Here is a 22,881-nt window from a genome sequence, read left to right as displayed (position 1 = left end):
TGGCATACCAGCCTTTCCATCTGGCTTGGCCTTCTAATAGCAGGCTGTTCTCAGGGTAGTCACACTTCCTCCATGGTGGTTGGGTTCCAAGAGGCCAGAGTGGAAGCTACCAGGTCAGGTAAGGGCTATATCAAGAACTGGCATAGCATCGCTCCTATCACATTCTACTGCAGAAAAAGTCACAAGCCTGCTCAGATTCACGGGATGGAGAAATAGACTCTAGCTATTGATAGAGAAGGGCCAGGTCACATTGCCAGAAGAGCACACGTGATGAGAGCTGTTGTTCTAGACATCTTAGCAAAATTCAAGGTCCCCAGTTTGGCACAAATGCCCCATCTGTTCTCACTAGCCAGAGACTGCATGGTAGTAATTGCTGCAGATATAATTATAAACGTGAGTGCCAAGTTTATAGGAAAGTCTCAGTCCCAAGGAGTCACCCATAAAGTTAGAACATGCTTTTATTCATATTTTTATTATGGTTCTGAATAAAAAATGCACCATACAGGGTACTTCTACTGTTCCCCACGTCTAGTTTTTCTCTCCTCCCTGAGCACCTTGGAGCGCTCCACTTCTCGGCTTCTTCACGCTGACTCAGGCACGGTGTCTCTTTCTGGCCCACGGGTGATGAGAATTAATATGTGTCCTTTTCAAGATGAAGCATTTAAGAGCGGGTTCAGCTCATCATGCTTCCTCTTCCCCTTTCTCTTCCAGTGCCCTGGGAGCCACGTTAGGGTGGTGGCATCTCAAGATGCTGGAACCTTCAATAGCATCAGTTACTGAAAAATTATGTTAATCAGGGCCCCCATGGACGCGTGCTGGTCGTGCAGCACGAGTGCACGGTAAACATTTGTACGTCAAACCATTGGGACGTGAGGGCAACATAATCTAGCTTGTCTTAACTAATATTTTTATTATTCACAGCATTCTGGTAGAAAATGCAAGGACCCCAACATAATACAGTTTGAAGAACACTGATTTAATTCACATTAAAATTTTTCATGGAGTAGAGGTGGGCAAGGAGAATAGTGGAGAATTAAGTGGGAGAAAATGCAAAAGAAGTAGATGACACCATCCCCTTTTCTGCTCTGGCAAAAGTTATAATGTGTTTGTGAAACAACTATGTACATTCAAGGATGAAGTCACCCTTATAGTTTTGAAATCTTAGGCATTCATTTGTAGACGTTTGCACTTTCATCGTGATTCCGTGATAGAGATGAAAAATTAAGGCAATTTATTTCAGACATTTGGACTTTCATTGTTATTTAATGATACAGATGGTAAAAGAGAGGCAATTAGTGAAGGTTAAGTGACTTGCCCATGTCACATAAATAAGTGGTAGAGGAGTTTTTTGGAGTGCTCTGATAGAAGGCAAATGATAGGTTATGTTTTAGCCGTGGAGAATATGATCCTTAGCTGAATTAGTCTATTTCTGAGATGTCTTCACTTACTCATTAAAAAGGAATCACTGTATTAAGTTTTAGAAAAATCTGATTTGGTCCACACATGAGTGCCACCTGGTACTCTCATGATTAGCATTGATGATTACTCATTGATTTTGGTTTTTTGATTAAAAATTTTCATGATTAAACAACCATTTGCAGATGTGTGGACAAATTATCAAGTGAATTCAAATTACCTCTAAAGACGAGATTGAAAACTGATTGGTCTGGTGATTTTGGTCATGTGAATAGCTGAATTAGATTGCTCCATGGGAAACGAACTGATTGCTCAGAGAGCAGTGTACACAAACAAATCAACTAGATTCAGAGTGATGCAGTTAAGCTATATAAACCCAGTCTTCAAATAGCCTCCCTGGTGAGACACTGTTTTTCATTTAACCTGAATGCTGTTTTGGGGGCTTTGGGTACTTTATAATTTCCTGTCAATATGAGGTCAGTGTGAGATACTCCTTAGGGTCTATACTAATAGATTTATATCATTCCGGACAAAGCGTTTTGAGCTTTGTCATTTTTTTCTGTTCTATTCAACCTTTTTATTAAGAACTGGTTGAGAATATTGATGTTGATCAGAATGAGAGATGACAGGAAGGAGACTGAATCAGGATCCAATAAAGCCTTGACAGGTCATAATGAACTCTAAGATGAAACATTCAAAAATTAAACCTAAGTCCTTGCTTTAGGACCAATATCCCAATCTTCCAAGGACGGATTGATTTGCAGCATATTTGAGCAGAAACTAGAAGTTCTGGCTAGCTGTAGGGTCAGTATTCGTCAATATAAGATCCGTGACCTCTAGAGAAGGATAAAGTGATCCTATGGTATGTCCATAGAAGAACAGCTTTCAAAATATGGGAAATAAGATTCTAGTGCTACTCTGACATCATCAGAATGTAGCTGGATTGTCTATTTAGTTCTCAGACAATGTTCAGAGAGGTGTGATGAGGAAGGCCAGGAAATAAGACCAAATTCAATGAAAACATCTGAAAGAACCAGGAATGTTTACACTGAAGAAGGTCCAGGGCCATGGTAACTATCTTCAAATGTTTGGAGCTTTCTCGAATGGAGGAGGAAATGATTTGGCCCCAGAGAGCAGAGCCTGGATTGTGTCCCAATGCTTTGGGGTTGCCTTAAGGAAGAACTTTTATGCGGACCACCTTTGCAAACTGTGAGGTCGGGGGCTTGTCATAGAGGTGACTTGCCCGATGCCAAGTCATCTTGTTTTGGGAGGTTGAAGAGGACAGATCACAAAATGGAGTCCCATGGACTAATCTCTTCTGCTGAAAGATTTTCTTCAGTTTTTTCACGTGTTAAGAATTTTTTATTTAGTCACTAATACTTTTAAGAAGCACAAAGATTTTGCACAAAGGTTGGCATTTTCTGATTTTCTTGAAAAACTGGGATATCTGGCAACCATGGACCTCCATTTTTGTGAGGTGACAATCATCTGAGGAAGAGGTTCTGCTTCCTCCTTTTGACAGTGTTGTAACTCTGGTTTTCCACAGTCCCCACTACTCCCTATTGTATTCCCACCTAGAGGCAGAAGAAAATGTGATCATTTGTCCTCTTGCTTGAGTTACTGCTTTGCTTAAACCCAACCCACCTCAACTGGTAACTTATTTGCCCAGTCTCTCTAGGTGTTCTGTTTGTGATCTTGATCTGACACACTGATTGACTGGGTTGGAGAATAGAACTTAATTAGAAATCACTAATTTTCAAACTTAACTTTTTTAGTTGAAATACCTCTGCTCCATCACACCCAGCTTGCCCAGCGAAATCTTACACCAAATCCCAATTCATAAAACAGGATAGAGAACCTATTATCTTTGAGGTGGATGAAGAACCTCCACCTCATCATCTAGCATTTCCCTTGAGGCAAGAAGTGGAATTTTAGGGCTCTGATGAACTAGTTTGAACAACACACAACGTGAAATTTTCTTGTAAAAGATGAGGATACTAACATAAACGCTAGTTCTTCCAAACGCTTTAGAGTATTGGTTTAAAGAAAATCCCCATTTCTCAGATGAAAGTAAAGATATGCAAAGGAAGGATCACAAACTAGTGGGAAATCTGGGTTTTAGTTCTGGCTTTCACATCAACCAGTTGGAGGAACTTCAGAGTTGCCCCTGGAATCTCAGCTATCAGCACCTGAAGGGACATTTCAGAGGCTAACTACTCTACGCTCTTTACTATATTGACAGGGAAACCGAAGACTGGGGGATAAAACGGTTTGTCAAGGAAATGTGGCTAGTTGGTATCAGAGCTAGTGTTACAACCCAGAAACAACGTCAAGCTGCATGTCCTCCTTCACGCTCCTTTTCTCCCTGTAGGCAATTATTTGAGTCTGTTTCCACACAATAGATTTGAACCACTCTGGTTTTCTTCTGCTCTCTGGGAGGGCTTTCTCCTGTCATTTCTCTGAGGTGTCCTTACAAACTGACATCCATTAAGCAATTCTTTACATGGGGTGGGCTGCTCTTCCTTTTCAAGGGGAATGGAAAATAGAAAATTGTTTTGTCTTACCTGTTTTCTCTCAGGCAGTTGGTTCTTTATTGCTAACTGGGACATACTTGCCAGAGAGAAGATGGAAAACACAGTATTTTTGGTACAGATAATGGGAAACCAATTAGATAAACTCCAGCAATTGGATTGTTATTCAGACCTGAATCTCTTTGTCTCGCTGCTTTTTACTCTTTTCCAGACCTGGCTTCAGTCATTTCCTCTCCTCAGCCCAAAAGGGTTTGAAACCACATGAAATGGTAAGAATTCAATTCCTCTCATTTTCTAAATTCCCTTGACTTAGATTTAAGAGCACAAAGCTTGTTTATGGATGAAGATGTGATCACAAACATGTCAATGGACATCACAAAAGGAAAATGGCTAAACCAATTTAAAAATAGCCGAAGAGGGTTTTAGAGTGTTTTTTTTAAAAAACTTTCTGAGGCTTATCCAACTCCAAACATAACTTTGTCTCATGAAACATGATCTTAGCCAGATGGACATACTTATTTTAACCATTTGTTCATGTCATCATTAAGGAACACCGATAGCCTCCTTCAGCTAAGCGTTGAATACAATTCACTTTGGAGAAGTGGTTTAAGGAGTGAGGAATTACTTTCTAGATAGATATTGAATCTTAACAGGGAATTATTTTAAAGAACTCTATCTTTCTGAAATCCATGAAAATGTGATCAAGGTTGAATCAACACAGCTTGAATTTTTGTATTTCTTAATTGCAGATTAAGGTTCTTACCTTCGGGTCTACAGTCAAACTTGATCTGTCTCACAGCTTTTATAGTCCCTTAACATTAAAAAGAAATGCCCAACTCAGATTTTCCTCTTGCCACGTCACACAGAGGCTGTTTCCCGGTAACTTCACCCAGCAGCTCACAGAACTGGGTCTTGGCTCTGAGATATTGCCTAGTTGGGCTTGAGGTTTTAGAAGCTTGGTTCTTATCCATTCTGAGTCGAATGTGACACCATCCAGCCCAGATACAGCAGTGTCTGGTTGAGATAAAATTCATGCCACCATTTTTATTTCATAATCTCATGTTTGCACCATTGAAGTTCAATACTCTTTCAGAAAAAATAGACTAGAGATGGAAAAACTGAAGAAGTATATTCCATTGATATCTCTAAGTGGTTCCTAAGAAATAACTATAGGGACGGCCAAGATACTCTGGTAAGATGTGAACAAGGTAGGGCACATTGACTAGATTAGTCTTTGCTTGAACTCTGGTCCTCTTCCTCTATTATTTGTCCCTCCTCTATCTCCTCCGCTGGTCCCCAGTCGTCTCCCAGGCTTCTACATTCTAGAATGCCCTAGGGTTCCGTCCCACGCAGCTTGTCTTCCCTAGTTCCACTCATTTCTTAGATAATCTCAACTAGTCTCATGGCACTGAGTGCTATCCATGTGTGGGCGACTCCCACTTTATGTCTCCAGCTCCAAACTCTATCTTAAATTTTTAAATCCCTTCGCTTATTTTACTTCTCGACTCGGATGCTCAATGCAACCCTCAAATGTTAACATGCTTAAAACTACTCTCTTGATCCCCTACCCATTCCCAGTCAACCTGCTTCTCCCCCAGTCTGTCCATCTACATAAATGCTACCTCCATGTGCTAATAACTCAGGCCAATAGCTCTAGAGTTACCTTTGCCTTCTCTGTTCCTCTCCCATTCCTTATCTAATCTGTCAACAAAAGAATCAGCAAATTTGAAGTCTCTACTTTCACAAAATATTCCTAAATATTGTTTCTCACCACCTCGACCAGCTTCTACCCTGGTCTAAGCCAGCATCCTTTCTCCACCGTCCTTCCAGAAAAGTTGCCATCACCTTGCACTGATCTCTCTGATTTCCAGAGTGCACCCCCCATGCCCACCCCATCATCTATAATTCACCCCAAAGTAGAGAAATCCCATCTCATTCAGTCAATCCAAAGTCCTTACCCTGACCTGTAATGTCTTCTCTGGTCTTGCTTCCTTGCTGACCTCATTTCTTTCCCTGTTCTTCCGGGCTCCCATCTTCCCAGCCTTCCTGGTGTTCTCACTGTTCACAGAACACATCAAGTGCCCCTTGGACACGAGACCTTTACCTTTGCTGGTTCCTCTGCTGGGGATGCCCTTTCTCCACAACCATATGGAAACCTTCCTTACCTCCTTCAGGTGTATATGTAAATGTCACCTTACCAGAGTAGCCAAACCTGGATGCTTTTTATAAAATAACACCCCTCCCCTGCCACTCCCTCTTCCTCACAATTTTCTCTATTTATCCTCATAACACCTTCACCAGCAGTCATGTAATTGCTTTATTCATCTGGATTTTGTCTCTGTCCTTCATCCCCACTAGTATATAAGCTTCACGGGAGGAATTCTTGGTCTGTTTTGTTCCTTGCTGTGTCCCAGTACTTAGAACAGTGCTCAGCGTGTAGTTGAGCTTAGTAAATACTTGCTGAATAAATAAATGGTTTGCTAGCAAGCAACTAGATAATGGAGTTATATTGTGAGTTTAATGAGTGTACACAAAATGTTTATTTTTAGGTGATATAATAGAGGCATTTTAGATATTTAAAGGCATTTCCTTTGCATCTTGGGGAAGGCTGGGGAACGAACGAGGTAAGGCAGGTCAGGAGAAATCTGCCTTAAAAACATTGAAGATTTTGGTAGAAAATCCTAAAAGTTTGCCAGCTCACCATTCGAGGGTCATCATCTTGTGAGTTATGAAGATGATACAGAAGCACTTTCTTCTTTCCCTGTTGCTTTCCTCTGCATTAGAGCTTCTTAGAATTCTCCCAAAGACAGTTAAGACTCCCCGGAGATCCCTGGGCTTGCTGGAAGGGTGTCTTCCAGAGTGTCCTTCCTTCTCTTTTGGTACGCGTGGCAGCGTGAGCAGGAGTGATCATTTAAAATATGCTCACAACAACTAGAAAAAGCCTGGCTTACTCCTTAGCAGATTTGCCTGTGCCTTTCTGAATCCATAGTAAACATTTCTCCCCTGCTCCCCACAAAGAGTTAATTATATCACTGGCAGCAGTTCTTTGAGGCAGGAAGCCAGGCACATCTGCAGCGCCCAGAGGAGATACAGAAAGTCCTCCCTGCTGAATAATAAAACGAGCAGATTAGGGCAGATCAGCTTTTCCCACAGGTTAGAGCACCACTGAAGGCATCTCTCCTCTGCTGCCTCTCGCAATACACCTTCCTTTTTCCAGATGCCGTCAAGTCACTCTCAAAATGTGTAACCCATGAAGGTGTACACTTGCTGAGCCAACCTCTTGATGAGGTGTCTAGAAAATGAATTTGGTCACCAGCTGGGATGCTAAGTCAGAAGCTGCTCCACGTGGGTTCTCAGCTTCACCCTTTGGGCTCGAAATGTGGTCAGCGTTGTATGCCTGCAAATTCATGCTTCCCTCTGAGCTAAATGCAATCCCAGGAGCAGGGCAGTGCGGGGGAGCTGGGCTGCCTGCAGAAAGCTGCTGACCCTAGAGGCATGCCAACTCTTCCAGAAAGACCAAGGCTCAGGGCAGAATTTTGGCCCCCATGGTCTCCAGACCCTGGCATTACTCTCATGATTATGTGATACATCACATGGTAAAAGGGACTTCATAGTTGTAATTAAGGTGACTAATCTGCTAAGACCAAGAGAGGGAGATTATGCTGGGTTATCTAGGTGGGTCCAACAGAGTCACAGGAGCCTTAAGCAGAAGAGGAAGCAGAGAGCTGTGAAGCACAGGAATGATTTGATGTGTGTTGTTGGCTTGAGGATGGAGGGAACCACAGGAGATGAAAACACTGCACACCACATTCTTAGAAACATCTTTTATACATGCAACTCCCCACCTCAGAGTCTGTTTCCAGGAAATCCAAGCTAAGATACCATCTTTGTTTACTTCTTTGTAGAGAAATCACACCGCAGGGATAGAGTTCTGAAGTGGGTAAATTGCCAACTATGCACGGTCAAAATGAACTTTGAAAATTTCTTAGGAAGTTAGAAATCAATATACTGTGCCTCAATACATCACAAACGTGCGGCATTTCCTTCCACAGGAATCTGGTCCTGTCCTATTGTTCACACAGCAGACGAACACGTTGGCTCGTGCTTAGGAAATATTTTGCATCAAAAGTATTATCTTTAAACGCTGGAGTCTCTCACCCAGAAAGGTGAACTGCTTCTGCTTTGAGTCCGTAGGGAAAGAGGCCGACTGCATTCTCAGATGACTCTACTTATTCACACCACTTCAGGGCATATCCCAGTTGAGCAGAATCGTGAGCAGAAGTGCCCACCTTGCTATTATTTCCCCTCCTTTTTCACTTTTCTATTTATAGATGAGTTCATTGAATTCACATAAATCACATAAGCCAATGATGTAACTTCGTATTTTCCCATTACACTGTTTCTGATTTAGAGAATCCAGTTATTATTTCGTGAGAACAAGGTCTTAAAGAATCACAAGTCCGTAAGCAGTATCAATCCTCATTTAGCTTTTATTTATTTATTTATTTATTTATTTATTTATTTATTTATTTTTGGCTGCATTCGGTCTTCGTTGCAGTGTGCAGGCTTCTCATTGTGGTGGCTTCTCTTGTTGCGAAGCACGGGCTCTAGGCGAGTGGGCTCAGTAGTTGTGGCGCATGGTCTCTAGAGCACAGGCTCAGTAGTTGTGGTGCACGGGCTTAGCTGTTCCGTGGCACGTGGGATCTTCCCGGACCAGGGCTCAAACCCGTGTCCCCTGCATTGGCAGGTGGATTCTTAACCACTGCGCCACCAGAGAAGTCCCTCATTTAGCTTTTTATTTAAATCAGATCTGGTGTTGCGAGGAGTCGTGAGTTTTATTATTTCTTCCCCATCAGTTATGGTCGTGTGACCCCAGAGAAGTCATTTACCCTCTCTGGGTCTATTTTGTCTGAATTATATTTTACAGCTTCAAGGCAAAGCGTTGAATCAATGTTTCCTTTGGAATCGTCCTGCTCTACTGTTCTCTTTGTGCAGAGGAGGAGGGAAATTAATTTATAAAATCTAAGTCAGTGACAGAGCAGCACCATGCAGTGTGAGGACCCCTTACAAACCACAGGATGGTCAGTAAGTCATGAGCCTCCCTAAACTCGCATGTCCTCACCCGTAAACTGGGGATCTGATACCACTTAATTCGCAGGAGATATCTGAGGTTTAATGAGATGATGCCTGCTAAATCCTTAGCACAGGTTGGATGGTAGGATTTGCAGCAAGAGTTCACCTGCCACTGCCGACAGCTTCTTACACCAAGCATCTCCATCTGCCACTCGGCTTGGGGACTTTCTCCAGCATCCTGAGGCTTGTTCAGCCTGTGCACAGGTCAGTTCGGAAGTGCCAGGGATTTAACATCCCAGGTCAGCTCAGAAATGAGAGACAGAGCTAGTAGATTACTCATCGGGCAACCGCCTTCCTTGTGGGACAGCTCTGAAGGGCCCCCAGTGGGACTGAGTCTCAGCTGCCTAAAATGCAGACCTGCTAAAAATCTCACACTCTATTTGCTTTCCTCACTTCCCTCCACCATTTTACTCGTTCTCTTGTGCATCTGAGAATCAACCTCCCAAATAAGTGACCCTCTTCTAAGTTCTCGTCTCAGGGTTTGCTTTTTGCAGGAGCCCAAACTAAGACAACAGCATTCAACAGACACGAACTAGTCTTACAATCGTCATCAAATTAAACTGAGAGGAAGCCCCAGAGAGATCCCCTCTGGCCTCTTCTTACTCAGTGGTCTGGTTCCTGCAGAAATGTCAGAGTGTAATCTTGCTTTCTCCTCACTTATGTGTGGAGGGTCACTAGCTGGCTGGCTGGGCGTTGAGAGGGATAAGCCCAAATGCCCTCCTAATGGATTGCGCTGTACAGGTATTCACTCGCATTTGTAGTTCAGTTTTTGTAAAGCAGCTTTCCTCTTGAACCCTGAGACACACATTCTAAAAGCGTGTGTTTGTTGCTGCTGGATTCTTGAGGAGAGGAAATAAGGTGGAGAGAAGCAGGGAGGGAAACCAGAGGGAAAAGGGAAGAAATGATGCTAAACTTTGCTATGCACTCCTTATGGAGTGATTTGCCTCTTCAAGGTAGGCAATGTGGTTCCCTTTTTTATGATAGAAAATTGAGTTGTTAACAGAACAGGAAAGGTCCAGGTCACTGAAGGGGTCACATGACAACTGTTGGGAGGTGGGTTTGGGGCCGAGTCGCACCTTATAATTTTTTTTTAAATGTTTCCTGTGCCTCTGTCTCTCCTTCTCTATCTTATTCTGCGCTCTCTGGCATCAACATCACTTTATTTCTGCTCCATATGTCCCCAGTTTATTTCTCTGTTTGCAAAAGACGTGCCAGATGCACCCATGAACCCTTGTTATCCCACGGAGGAGTCTCTCTTGGGAATTCCGGGTAATCTGTGCCTCTAAGGCCCCAAGAGTTAAGGGAATTTCATTCCACTTTCAAACCCCACCATTGGCCAACTCTATACTTGCACCGCTTTATTCATGGACCATCGAGCTCTTATGATCGTGCATCATGGACAGTCTTTTCCCCGTGAGAATCCCAATTCCAAATAGGTTGTTCCCTTGTCTGACCAAGAGACCTAAATCCAGGTTGGAAAAGATGGTCACCATTGTTGGGGACCCGAACTGCTGTTTTGGGCTTTCAAACTCATGTGTGACTCAGGCACACGTCAACCTCTTTGTTACCTCCATTTCAAGATGGAATAGCATCTGTTGGTCCAACTCATGCTACAAGGAAAGGAGAAGACGAAGAAAAGGCAGCCACGTATGCCCTCTGGAATAAAAGCTCTACAGAAATTCAAAATACTATTGTCTTTGCTATACGATTTATAATAAACTCACCATGTCTGTGTTTCTAAATAAGTAAAATATAATTAAATCTATCGGCTTTCTTTTTTTCCCTAAAGAAGACATTCAGAAGATAAATTAGGGGATTTCTATACATTTCTTAGAGCAGTATCTCAAAACCTCAAACCTCACCATTTTAGAGTTAAGTATGAGACTAAAACACAATCTATTAGGGCTTCCCTGGTGGCGCAGGGGTTGAGAGTCTGCCTGCCAAAGCAGGGGACACGGGTTTGTTCCCCGGTCTGGGAAGAGAAACAAAACCTTTTAATAAGGTATAAAAATCAAAACCAACCAAACAAACCAACCTATTTTTTCTGGAGGGGGTACTTATAAATTTTTTTTTATTAAAGGCACTAAAATGATCTAATTTCTATTTTTACCAGTCCCGCAGGCTGAGACTCTCATACGTCACTGTGACGTAAGGAGAGGACACACCCACTGGAGGAAGGTTTGGTCAAAACCAAAACAAAAAGTGAGGGAAGGCGTTTTTCTCCACGACATTTTCTATTTGAAAGTAGATTTTCCAGAACATAATTGTGTTTTCTCTTCTCTGCTCCAAATTTTAATCGAAGTACAGTCAGCCCTCCGTATCCGCAGACGTGGAACCCGCGGATACGGAGGGCCAACTTCGCAATGCCATTTACATAAGGGACTGGAGCATCTGCGATTTTGGTATTCGCGGGGGTCCAGGAACCAATTCTCTGTGGAAACTGAGGGACGACTGTGATCAAACAGTTATCTAATATTAATCCAAGGGAGGACACAATACATCAAGTGGGTTGTCCTTATCATTACAAATTACTGTGACTGATGTTAGGTATTTGAAAACGATTGGAAGCTAAGAGCTTAGCGATTATGACAAAATTTCATGTAACTTGTGGAGGAAGAAGGTAAATGAATTTCTTTGCTTGTTTGAACTGCTGAAGGACCCAAAGCAATTACAAGCCATTCCCAGCTTCTGTCAACCACCTGAGTTTCAGCTATGATAATGAATCCATTAAAAAAATGATATCAATTATTGTATTATTAAGTCCCATGGACAAAGGAAGCCTGATTCACTCATTATTCAGATTTTCACAAACAGATCACACCAGTCATGTCCAGTTAGTTTTAAAGAATAGGCAAAATTCTTTTTTGTTTAGATTGTATCGTTCTGTGAGATTTTTGAAGACTGTCCAGTGAAGCTAACTTTTGTGGGTTTTTGGAGCGCCCTGAAAACTCACAAATACCCTCAGAATAGACCTTTAAAGGACAAAAGTGAATCACTATGTGATCATATGCTGATACCTATGGTCATAAGACATGTGAATACACCTGGATGAGGAAGAAGCTAGGAAGATACAGCTCCTGTGTACAGAATACAGAGGAAACATGAAACATTCTTTGAGACCGGGGAACTGAGAAAAGGTTTCAGTGGACCGATAGGAGTTTCTGACTCGAAACGGGTGTAAAAATGATCCCAAGGGATATGGGAACGTATGTATATGTATAACTGATTCACTTTGTTGTAAAGCAGAAACTAACACACCATTGTAAAGCAATTATACTCCAATAAAGATGTTTAAAAAAAAATGATTCCAAGGGATAATTGGATCGTCTAGTAGCATTGCTGAGAAAAGGAAATAAACGTTTGTAATTCTTGAATCAAATATAACTTCTCGCAACAAATGACGTTCAGGTTATTTTTTGTTAAATTATCTGGCTTCCATATAACTGGTGGGTGTTATTGAACGATGTGAGTCTTTATGTCTCTGAACGTATTTCATTTCAATGCTCTCTATGTCAGATGAGCAGATATGATTCAACAGGACTGTGAGACAAATGTCTTAAATAAATCTATTCCCCAGCAGCTTTTCAAGAACTTGTAGAACGTATGCGGTTTGAAGTGTAGACTGTGGACCACAGTTAGGTTTGACTTTAAGATCTGTTGATGCTGCTCTTAGCTAAAGTTTCACAAATGTCACAGAGGTTTTGAACATGGATTATTTTTCTTGACCTTGATGCTGAGAAAGAATTTTTGGTTTTATTATTTCATTTCAGCTTTGGATTTATTTATTACATCTTCAAATTATTTTAGCTATCCACACACTTTCCAAACATGTTCTTGCTACGGTGGTTGCACTGTGACTTTGAATATGATCAGAAACACAGAGTGACTTTGGAAATTAAAAACTGGTTCCTCATAGGATTTTCAGTGACAAGACTTGAAAATGATGAAATGAATTGGGTTTTTACCCACAATTAAGAATGTATTTAAAGGAAGCGTTAGAAAGAAGGCTATACTTCTGTTTCCTAGTGGATGCACATTTTAGAATAGCGGTGAAAACATAAGATGAGATGAACAATATTATTTCATAGATTAAAGCTCTGAAAAAAATCATTAACCATCCATCTATTCGTTCGACAGTCACTTTTTGAGCATCTACTGTGTGCTCAGAGCTGCACTATACAAAGATACCCAGAAATAAAAAAGACACAGTTTTTGCTTTTTAGCATCTAAATGATGTTACACGGCATTATTCTAGGCTTTTTAGCAGAAAGAAATGGAAAGGCAAGAGAATACCTTTAAGACAGTCTGCACCAGAATCTTTTTCTTAGCTATTGCCCTAAATATTGATGAACAAATATAAAGATATTGAAAGCAGCCCTGTATTGGCCTGGACAAAAAGTCCATGTGATCCCTTTCTAGTCGTTTTCTTCTTTTCCTTAAACATAAAAGTTAGTCGTGAAATGAGGGACAAACATCCTTGAAATTTCTGTTCTGAAGCCAAAACAAAACCAAAAGTAAGCTTAGTCCTCTATCTTTTTCTTCTCTATTTGTTGGGTTGATAGGAGATCTTGGTAATTTCTTTGGCTAAAAAGCTACCTAGGTAGATTGAGCCTCGAGAGTCTATAGAAGCTGAAACCCTCCCGGACTTATGTACGTGGCTCCTTGGGCTCTGTATTGTCGTTCACAAGCCAGGGGACAGCTAGTGAGAGAGGCCAGGAAGTAATGCAGAGACAGGGGTAGAAGGAAGCTGGGGCTGCGAGCATGATTAAAGCTGATAAGCCTAGGAGACAATATGTTTCAGAGGAGGATAAAACAACTTGCTCTTAAGATCTCGATTCATGAAAACTAACTAGCAACGTCTGTGCAAGAGACAAAGGATCCTTTTCAACTACCTGATCCTTCCCCTTTCCTCTCTATATGTCTATTTACTTCTCTTTTTGAAACCTGTTTGAATGTGCTTGGGTAACCCCACGTTGAGGTATCCTAACTCGACATATTTGCCCTTAGTTTAAGGTCTAGAAACCCACAGGGCTTCCAGAATCTTCATAACACTGCTGTTGTACGGTTCATCATCAATGCTTTTTGTTTAAGAGCAGCCACCCGATTCCTGTCAGCCGATGCCAAAATTAGGTGACCACAAGAACACCCTGCAAGAAAGACTGAGGCCTTAATCTAATGTGTTTTTTGGAACAAGGCAGTCATTACTAGCAGGGCTTTTTGTTTCTTGGGGTTTTTTTTTCATTTTGCAAAGAATTATGAGGTTTTATGCTTTATTTCTTTTCCTAAAATGGTTTTATTATTGACAGCAGCCCTGACATTTAACCTTGATGAGAAGGCAGATAAAAGGTACGGGAGATTTACGACCTTAGTTTTGCTGCTCTCTTCTCTTGGTCTTTGTGGGCAGGTACATGGATACCCCCACCAGGTAGAGGCAGATGGCTACCGGGACCTTATAATGGGCAATGGGGACTGGATGCTCCTTTTGGTTAAAATAGATACTATTTTGAGGAGAAAGACAAATGATTAGAATCACCAATACATGATTTCCTTCCTTATTATCCATCCCATCTTTCCTTCTCTTTCGTAAACACCACTCTACACTTCAAGAATCAGCATTTCAAAGATCATTTCAAGTAAGTGCAAAAATAAGAAAATCTTAATCTAATGGGCCTGGGGAGTCTCTCTGAACCAAACAATGGCTTCTTAGTTTCACTGTTCCTTGGTTCTCTTTCCCTATCCAAGCCTTTTAAGCACCACTTTCCTTCTGCCTCAATTTCTTTTATGTGCTTCTCTGAATGATCTCGGGGCAATGTGTTTAATTGTGGAAGAAAAGAAACCAAAGGAACTTTTAAGAATTATATAAATAAAAGTAAAAAAATTGGCCATAACGGGTAAGATCATGGGGCAGGTAGGCAGCACAGGGAAAACCAGTGTCACTTGCCCCAGAGTGGTCATTGTCTGCTGGTACCCACTCTGGGTCCACAGGTGAAACAGGCAGCATCCCTGTCCAGGGCTTCTCAAGGGCATCCCCAGACACTGAACTGATACAGCCAGGCCAAGGCTGTGATGACAGAAAGGAGAGCTCCTCCCTTAGGTAATGGTGCCAACTTCTACAACAGACCCTTTACTAATGCTGGGCATGGGCTGACAGCACCGGCAGCTTGGATCTTACTGCAAAAGCAAAGATAAAGTGGCTTCTCAGAGCAGTATTTTCACTCTAGGGAATGCGGGATCCCCTGGGTTGAGGAGTTAAAGGAAAATTGCCTGTGGCCTGTCAGTTGGTGATCTGCGGGGGAGTCTGTTTCATCTGCGTTCCTAATTAAAGGCCACATTAAACCCAGTCAAACGTTCACATGAAAAGCCCCACATGAATGATTCCGGATTCCATCAGCTCCAAAGGAGCCTCATGTTAAACCTCTAACTCAAACGTCTGACCCTCTTCACATCCACTGTCACCCAAGTCCTGGGGAAGAGGGTATGAAGCCTTCAGTGTACAGAGAGCAAACTGCCCGGGTTATTCATTTCCCTCTTGGTGAATTGCATATGAGAAATCAGAATCTCCCAGTTGAATGAGTGTGGGGAGGGCAGAGGAGGTGGGGACAGTCAGGATTCAACGACGCCCAAAGTTCTTATTCTGAGAAAACAGGAAGTGGGAACACTGGAAAAGGAGCTGCTTTATGGCCAAGATGATAAGTTTGGTTACAAGAAAGTTGAATTTAGGTTTCTGAGGGGAAAGGGAGTAGAAAATGAGAGCTGCTGAAGGTAAAGATTGGAGGTAAAAGTGGGGGTCATGAGCATCCAGAAGACATGGGGCACGCGGTGACTTAGAAAGAACAGTGTGGGAAGAGGGGCCGAGCAGGTCTTGTGGCTTCAGTCATGCTTGGACACGGAGAAGCCCACTGCCTATTGTGAGCTGATCGCTCACTGGCCATATGGGGCATGGCAGTCTCCTCAGAGTATGTGGATTCACCAGTAGAAACCGTCCATAAAATGACTTATTAAACTGCTTGGTGTCTTCCCATCCTTCGCAGGCCAAAGCATGTCCCCGGTTAACCAGCAGTCCTCACGCGGTAATGCAGGAGAAAAAGCCAGAAAAGAGGTGGTACTCCTGTTTACACCCCCACCTCTGGCCGATCGAGGGTTTAATTATTACGCGTAAGACAGAGGAGCAGAGTCAGAGTCCCCAGGACCACTCTGCAAGGGATCCATTTGGCCTACACGTCAAGTGCCTTAACTTCAAAATTCCTGCCTGCTCCCTTGTACACCCCCACAATGGGCTCATTTGCGGCAGCAGAGGTTAGAAGGCAGGTTTCCAGGAAAACTCACCCTGGGGTCTCTCTCCAGCTGATGATGATGGGGCAGGCTGCGTCTCCTCTTGGCCTTTGCCAGGCCATTGTGATAAAAATGATACAGGCCTTCAGCAAAGGGGAGCTGTGGAGAATCAAACAGACACAGGCGTGGTTAGCTTCTGGTGGCGCCCTAGAACAGGGACCCCAGAGCTGGGGTGCATGCCGGGGCTCCCTGGGATGGGAATGTATGTGAGAAAACCCCTGCTAACCCCCTATCAGACTTGGCGCTCTGGTTCCCTGTCACTGTTCTCCTCCCCATTTCCCTACCTTTTCTTATGTAATGCCGTTCACCTCCCCTCCCCACAAACCTTCTATTCTTTCCTCCATTACTTTAGTTTTTATCCATCTTTTAATCTTCTCTTCTCCTCCATGGAGCCTTCCCTTTATATTCATCCCCACACCAAGTTCTCCATTCTCTTCTCTTAGGTATCACAAGAAGAGAGAACTACAGACCATTACCCATTAAATGGGCCCCATGTGGACCACAGCAGGCCAGCCACACCGTACCCTGTATGCGTCTTTGATCCCAAGTCCATGAACATAATAAAATGGTTGTTGTTTATACTAAGAAGTTTTGGGTTGCTTTGTTACTCAGCCATGGATAACAGGAACAAATAGCTAGCTGAAAAAAATGTTTTATTCCTTCATTTTTTTAGGACTGTGCAGACTCGGAACTCTACAATAATATTGGCTCTGTCAGCTGGTGACACCAGCCAGGAGCAGCCCAGATAAGGGCCCTTGAGGGACATTCCTGGCAAAGGAGGAGGGGGCCTGAGGCCAGAGAAGCAGATACTAGATGAACTTCAAGGGCACAGCAAGTTTGGCCAGGGGTCTGGTGTGCAAGTGAAAATCTTTTAGAACACTGTAGCATTTGTGATTTTGTTCCTGTTCATTAAAAACCACATTCTTCAGGGAGAATTAAACATAAATATTTCATGTGCATTTTTCCAGGCTCAGTGATTCTTGAATGTTTTCTCTACTTAACCCTGCTGCTGTACTCAGGGTAATGATAAGACTTGATCAAAAAGGTGCAGGGGTGGAGGGAGAAGGAAAGAAAATGTAAGTGTGCTTATCTTTTGCTCTCCAAAGACTTGTGCTTATGACCACTGTCAGGTGGTGTGAACTTGGAGTTTTACTTCCTATTCTGGAGGGCATGAAGCATCCGAGAATTTTTAACACAAGAAAGGAAATTTGGGGCTATAGAGCACCAGTGAGCTTTGGAGGGACATTGTTCTGGCTCTGTTTTACTGATTTTTTTAAAAAAATTAAATTTGAATAGAGGCAAATGGAAAACTCTTTCTTACAGTGAAATTCCAATTAACAAAAGTAGAAGTAATGAACAGAAATTGAATATCACCATTTGGAAACACCATAAATAATTGTGACTGGCAAGTGTCACCAAAGGATGCTAAAATTAGTGGGGGAAATATAATGATAAACAAAGAGAAATAATACTTTACAGTGGAGAACCCTGGCAGAGACGTCCTCAACCAAGTGATGTAAGTTAACCTCACTACGGATGAAACATATCAAAATCATGTGCCTCATGATACAATGCACTGAGAAGGAGACATCACTTACATAATTTCCTTGCCAGAAATACATAACCTGTATGCAGTCAGGAGGAAACATCAGGCAAACCCATAACTGGCTAGTACCCTTCAAAACCTTCAAGATCATAAAAGACAAATAAGGACTGCAGAAATTTTTGAAACCAGAGGAGACGAGGGAGACAGGACAGTTAAATGTAACACATATCTTGGATTGGATCCTGGATCAGAAAAGAAGGACATTAGTGGAACACTTGGAAAACTGTGAACGAAATCTGTAGATTAATTAATAGTGTTATATCAATGTTTTTCCTGGCTTTGATAAATTGTACTATGGTTTTGTCAGACGTTAACTTTGGGAAAGCTGGATAAAGGGTATATGGGAACTTTGTTTCCATTTTAAAAAGAGTAATTTTTTTATTGTGGTAAAATATACAGCATATAAAAATGTTTTCATTTTAAAGTTTTATGTGTACAGTTTAGCGACTTTAAGTACATCTCCATTATTGAGCAGCCAACACTGCTATCGATATCCAGAACTCTTTTGATCCTACACGTTCAACTCTACATTCATTAAATGATAACTTCCTATTCTCCCCTCCCCTCAGCCCCTGGCCACCGCCATTCTACCTTCTGTCTCTAAGAATATTACTACTCTGGGACCTCATATGAGTGGAATCATAAAATATTCATCCTTTTGTGACTGGATTATTTCACTCAGCTGAATATCTTCAAGGTTCGTCCATGTGAAGCACTGTCAGAACTCCCTTCCTTTTTAAGGTTGAATAATATTCCACTGTATGTATGTACCACATTTTGTTTATCTATTCACCAGACGATGGACACTTGGGTTGCTTCCACCTCTTAGCTATCGTGAATTATGCTGCTATGAACATGGGTGAACCTGTGTGCAATTTTTGCCAACTTCTTAAGTCTAAAATTATTCCCAAATTGAAAGTTTTTAAAATGTAAAAATACTTTTAAAATTAAATTTGAATGCCCTTAAGAGGGCCATATATTTAAAAATCTCAAGCCGGAGGTCCCACCACTTCCCTTTGTCACATACTGAAGTCACTTCACATGGTTATGTTAACTGAAGGCAGTTGAATGGCACCCCTGGCTTGGTCTAAGTGCCTCATTTCATAGAGAAAGACACTGTGGCTCAGGGAGGGGCAGGACTTGCCCAGTCAAGAGGGAGCTCTCAACGGAAATCCTTGGTCTCCTTGACTGTAACTCCAGACACTTCCCACCCACCGCTTCCGTTGCTGTCTCGCTCTATGTCCCGTCCCCCTTGATAATCCTGGCTATGAATCCAACAGATTGCAGGCTGGAATTCCTGACAAGGAGGAGTGCGACTCAGGGACAGCCAGGCTGGTGAGTGACCCTCTGGGGTGTACTTGGGACCCACGACCCGGGATTCTTTGATTAGAAGCACTGTCTTGGCTATGGAAGAAATGGAGTTAATTGGTCTCATAGAGCTGAAATTGGAAACTCAGGCAATAAACAGGTAAACTGACTGACCACAGAAGATTAACCTGCAGGCATTGGTTATTTTTCTGAGCCCTTTTTGCCTTTTGTCTTTGGAGTGTAGACCCCAAATCCACTGCCCTCTGAGCCTCTGAGAAGCAACTGTCTGGGGAGATCATGTGCAAAAGCACAAGCTCATCACGGGCAGGGAAAGACAGATGCCGTGTGCCTTACAGTAGTGCAAGGTGCCTGCTGCCCACACAGACCTCCGTGAAGAAATGCTTGTGCCTTCCTCTGTTTCTTAAGTAGAATGCTGATCTTCCAAATAGAAAAGACATATTAAAAGCAATCTTAGGTCCCCAAACCCTCACCTGTGTCCCAGTAAGAAACCTCTCATATATTTCAACACAGTATATTCTCAAATGTTTCCTTCATTTAAACACACACACACACACACACACACACACAAACACACACCCTTCTTTTCTTTTACACCATCACCTTTGTGTCTTAAGGCAAAATACACATGGTTCCAGAAAGAAGGAGAAAAACAGAAGTGAAAGAAGAATTCACAGCAAATTGTCAGCTTGAAGGTTCAGGCTGGGTGACAGTATAATAACGTTGCTAACTCAGACTTGCAGTTTTTAGAAATTCTCATTATGCCGCGAAATTTTATGGATCCCAGCAACGCTTCTCATTGCCTCTCTTCTGTCCCGCCTGCCTCCTTCTCCCACTGATAACCATGGCTCCAAGCTAAAGCTCCTCTCTGAACCCACACACTGGCTTTCCTCATCAGCCAGGAACCCCAGGGAACTGGCTGCCGATTGTGAACAGATAATAAGGCGTGTTAAGTCCTCTTGGAGCCCACTGCCCACCTTCCTTTAGACCAGAGTTCTTTCCCTCAGGCAACCCCTGGACGCTGGTCTGCGAACACTGTCTCCACCCCAAATTCTGTGCTTCTATGCATCTGCTTGTTTCAGGAATGACCACTGCTTCTCACAGATTCTCAGATGGGTCCAGAGCCCCCAAGCAGTTAGGACTCTGGCTCAGACCCATCACTCTTCCTTTAGCGGCTTTGTCCATTGCGTTGATTTTCATGATGCCCAGTCATGTTTATTTGGGAGTCTAGTTTGGTAGAACAATGGACTTCATTCCACATAGGAAGAAATTTATAATTTTATTTTCAAGGGGAGCTGCTGTCAAGAGGTTCAAGGAATAAAAACCGGGAAACAAAATAATACATCAAGGATAGAAAACTGGTTCAGCTGATAACTGCTTGTCAATTTCATTTAGGGGTCCTGCATTTTACAGGGAGGGCTAGGCTCTGCATTTTACTGACATTTCCTGAGACCATTCTTAATTTCCCCGGATTGCATGCAATCTCTTACGGGTGGGGGACTGCACTTTGCAATAAGGATGAGGGAGAAAGGGAACTGGGTGGAGGGGGGTGGGGGTCCCAGGCTCTGCCCTACTGGTACTTATAGGCCAATGAGGAAACACACGGGAAAACTACATTGTGCAATTGACAGAAACGTATAATATTATAGAAAGAAAGAAGGATAGAAATAAGGAGATAGCAGCTGTGCATTAGACATGAGAAGGTAAGGAAAGGGGAGAAGGAGAGAGGAAGGGGGACCCTGAGAACTTCTGGGGGAGAGGCAGTGTCAGCTGGTGAGGTTGAGATAGCATTAAAAGGTTCCCACTCAGCCCCATCCTAACTTTAATCTCTGTGTGTGTGTGTGTGTGTGTGTGTGTGTGTGTGTGTGTGTGTGTGTGTGTATGGAATACTAGCACGAAAGTCCAGTTATCTCTGGGGGGATGGGGGTGGGTAACACCCTAAGCCACGGTCAGCTAAATGCCTCACTGAGATTTGCTGACAGGATGGAGGTTCCTAGGGCCAGAAAGGAAGAGAGAATTGAGAGAGGAAGGAGAGGGGCACCGAAGGCATAGTCCTGCTTATGTTACAACCATGCTTCAGCCTGAACAAGCTCTTGTTTACAGGTTCTCAATGCTCACCTGTACTGAGTTACATCTTAACCCCAACCAAAGTTCCTCCTCCTTAAAGTTTGGACCTAGGATCACACATCTCAGCTATTTGAATACTCTCACCTCTTTCTGTCTTGCTTTGAAAAAGGGTCTGGAGAGGGGCTTCCCTGGTGGCGCAGTGGTTGAGAGTCCGCCTGCCGATGCAGGGGACGCGGGTTTGTGCCCCCGTCCGGGAAGATCCCACATGCCGCAGAGCGGCTGGGCCCGTGAGCCGTGGCAGCTGAGCCTGCGCGTCCGGAGCCTGTGCTCCGCAACGGGAGAGGCCACAACAGTGAGAGGCCCGCGTACCGCAAAAAAAAAAAAAAAAAGGTCTGGAGAATAACAGGGAAAGAACACCTCCTCTCCTGCACAAGACTCTTCCTTTCTCTTCTGCCTCCACAGGACCAACATTAATTGCCTCTGTTGTCAGGCTCTTAGGTGACTCACAAAGAAGCTCAGAGAACATGATTAGTGACTGAGAGTTGGAGAGATAAGCAAACCCATGGAGGTAGTCTGCGGCTCTGGTGGCTGAGGAGCCGCAGGGGTCCTCATTAAGGTTCTCTAGCCTTGGAGAAAGCCTCTCAGGCACTTGAGTTTCATTCCTGTCTCACCACGATAATGTGTGCTACAAACCACCAAAAATCTTAGCAGCTCCAAACAGAAACCTATTATTTAGCTCACGATCTCCTGGGTCAACAATTTAAGCTCACTGAGTAGTTGTTCAAGTATTGACTTCATTAAAATTAAAAACTTCTGTGAAAGACACTATCAAGAGAATTTAGAAAACAAGTGACAGACTGGGAGAAAATATTTTCAAAGGATACATAAAGGATTGCTATCCAACATATACAAAGAACTTTTAAAATTCAACAATCAGAAAACAAAGAACCCAATTTAAAAAGGGGTCAAGGACCATAACAGATGCCTCGCCAATGAAGACATACAAGTGGCAAATAAGCATATGAAGAGATACTCCACATCGTATCTCATGAGGAATTACAAATTAAAACCACAATGACACAACATTACACATCTATTAGAACGGCCCAAATCTGGAACGCTGACAACACGAAATGCTGGTGAGAAGGTGGAGCAACAGGAACTCTCATACATTGTTGGTGAGGATGCAGAATGGCACAGCCGCTCTGGAAGACAGCTTGGCGGTTTCTAACAAAGCTAAACATACTATTACCATATAATTCAGCAATTGCACGTCTTGGTATTTATCCAAATGAGCTGAAAACTCATGTTCAGACAAAAACCTGCACACAGATGTTTATAGCAGCTTTGTTCATAACTGTCAGTATTTGGAAGCATCCAAGATGTCCTTCAGTAGATGAATGGGTAAATAAACTGTGGTACATCTAGATAATGGAATATTATTCAGTGCTAAAAAGAAACGAGCTATCA

The 22,881-nt window shown here is 42.7% G+C and overlaps 1 protein-coding gene across 1 annotated transcript in view; it reads right to left on the bottom strand.

The window, feature by feature from the left end:
• Positions 1-22,881, bottom strand: part of PCSK2 (proprotein convertase subtilisin/kexin type 2) — a 216,546-nt gene that overhangs the window by 179,554 nt on the left and 14,111 nt on the right. Inside the window, exon 2 of the mRNA XM_030872639.2 lies at positions 16,407-16,511. Coding sequence (XP_030728499.1) covers positions 16,407-16,511 — 105 coding nt within the window. The remainder of the gene's footprint in view (positions 1-16,406; positions 16,512-22,881) is intronic.

The sequence above is a fragment of the Globicephala melas genome, chromosome 15 (assembly GCF_963455315.2).
Source record: "Globicephala melas chromosome 15, mGloMel1.2, whole genome shotgun sequence".
Lineage (NCBI taxonomy): Eukaryota > Metazoa > Chordata > Mammalia > Artiodactyla > Delphinidae > Globicephala > Globicephala melas.
Note: the sequence above shows the minus strand (reverse complement) of the source record. Positions and strands in the feature narration are given on the sequence as shown.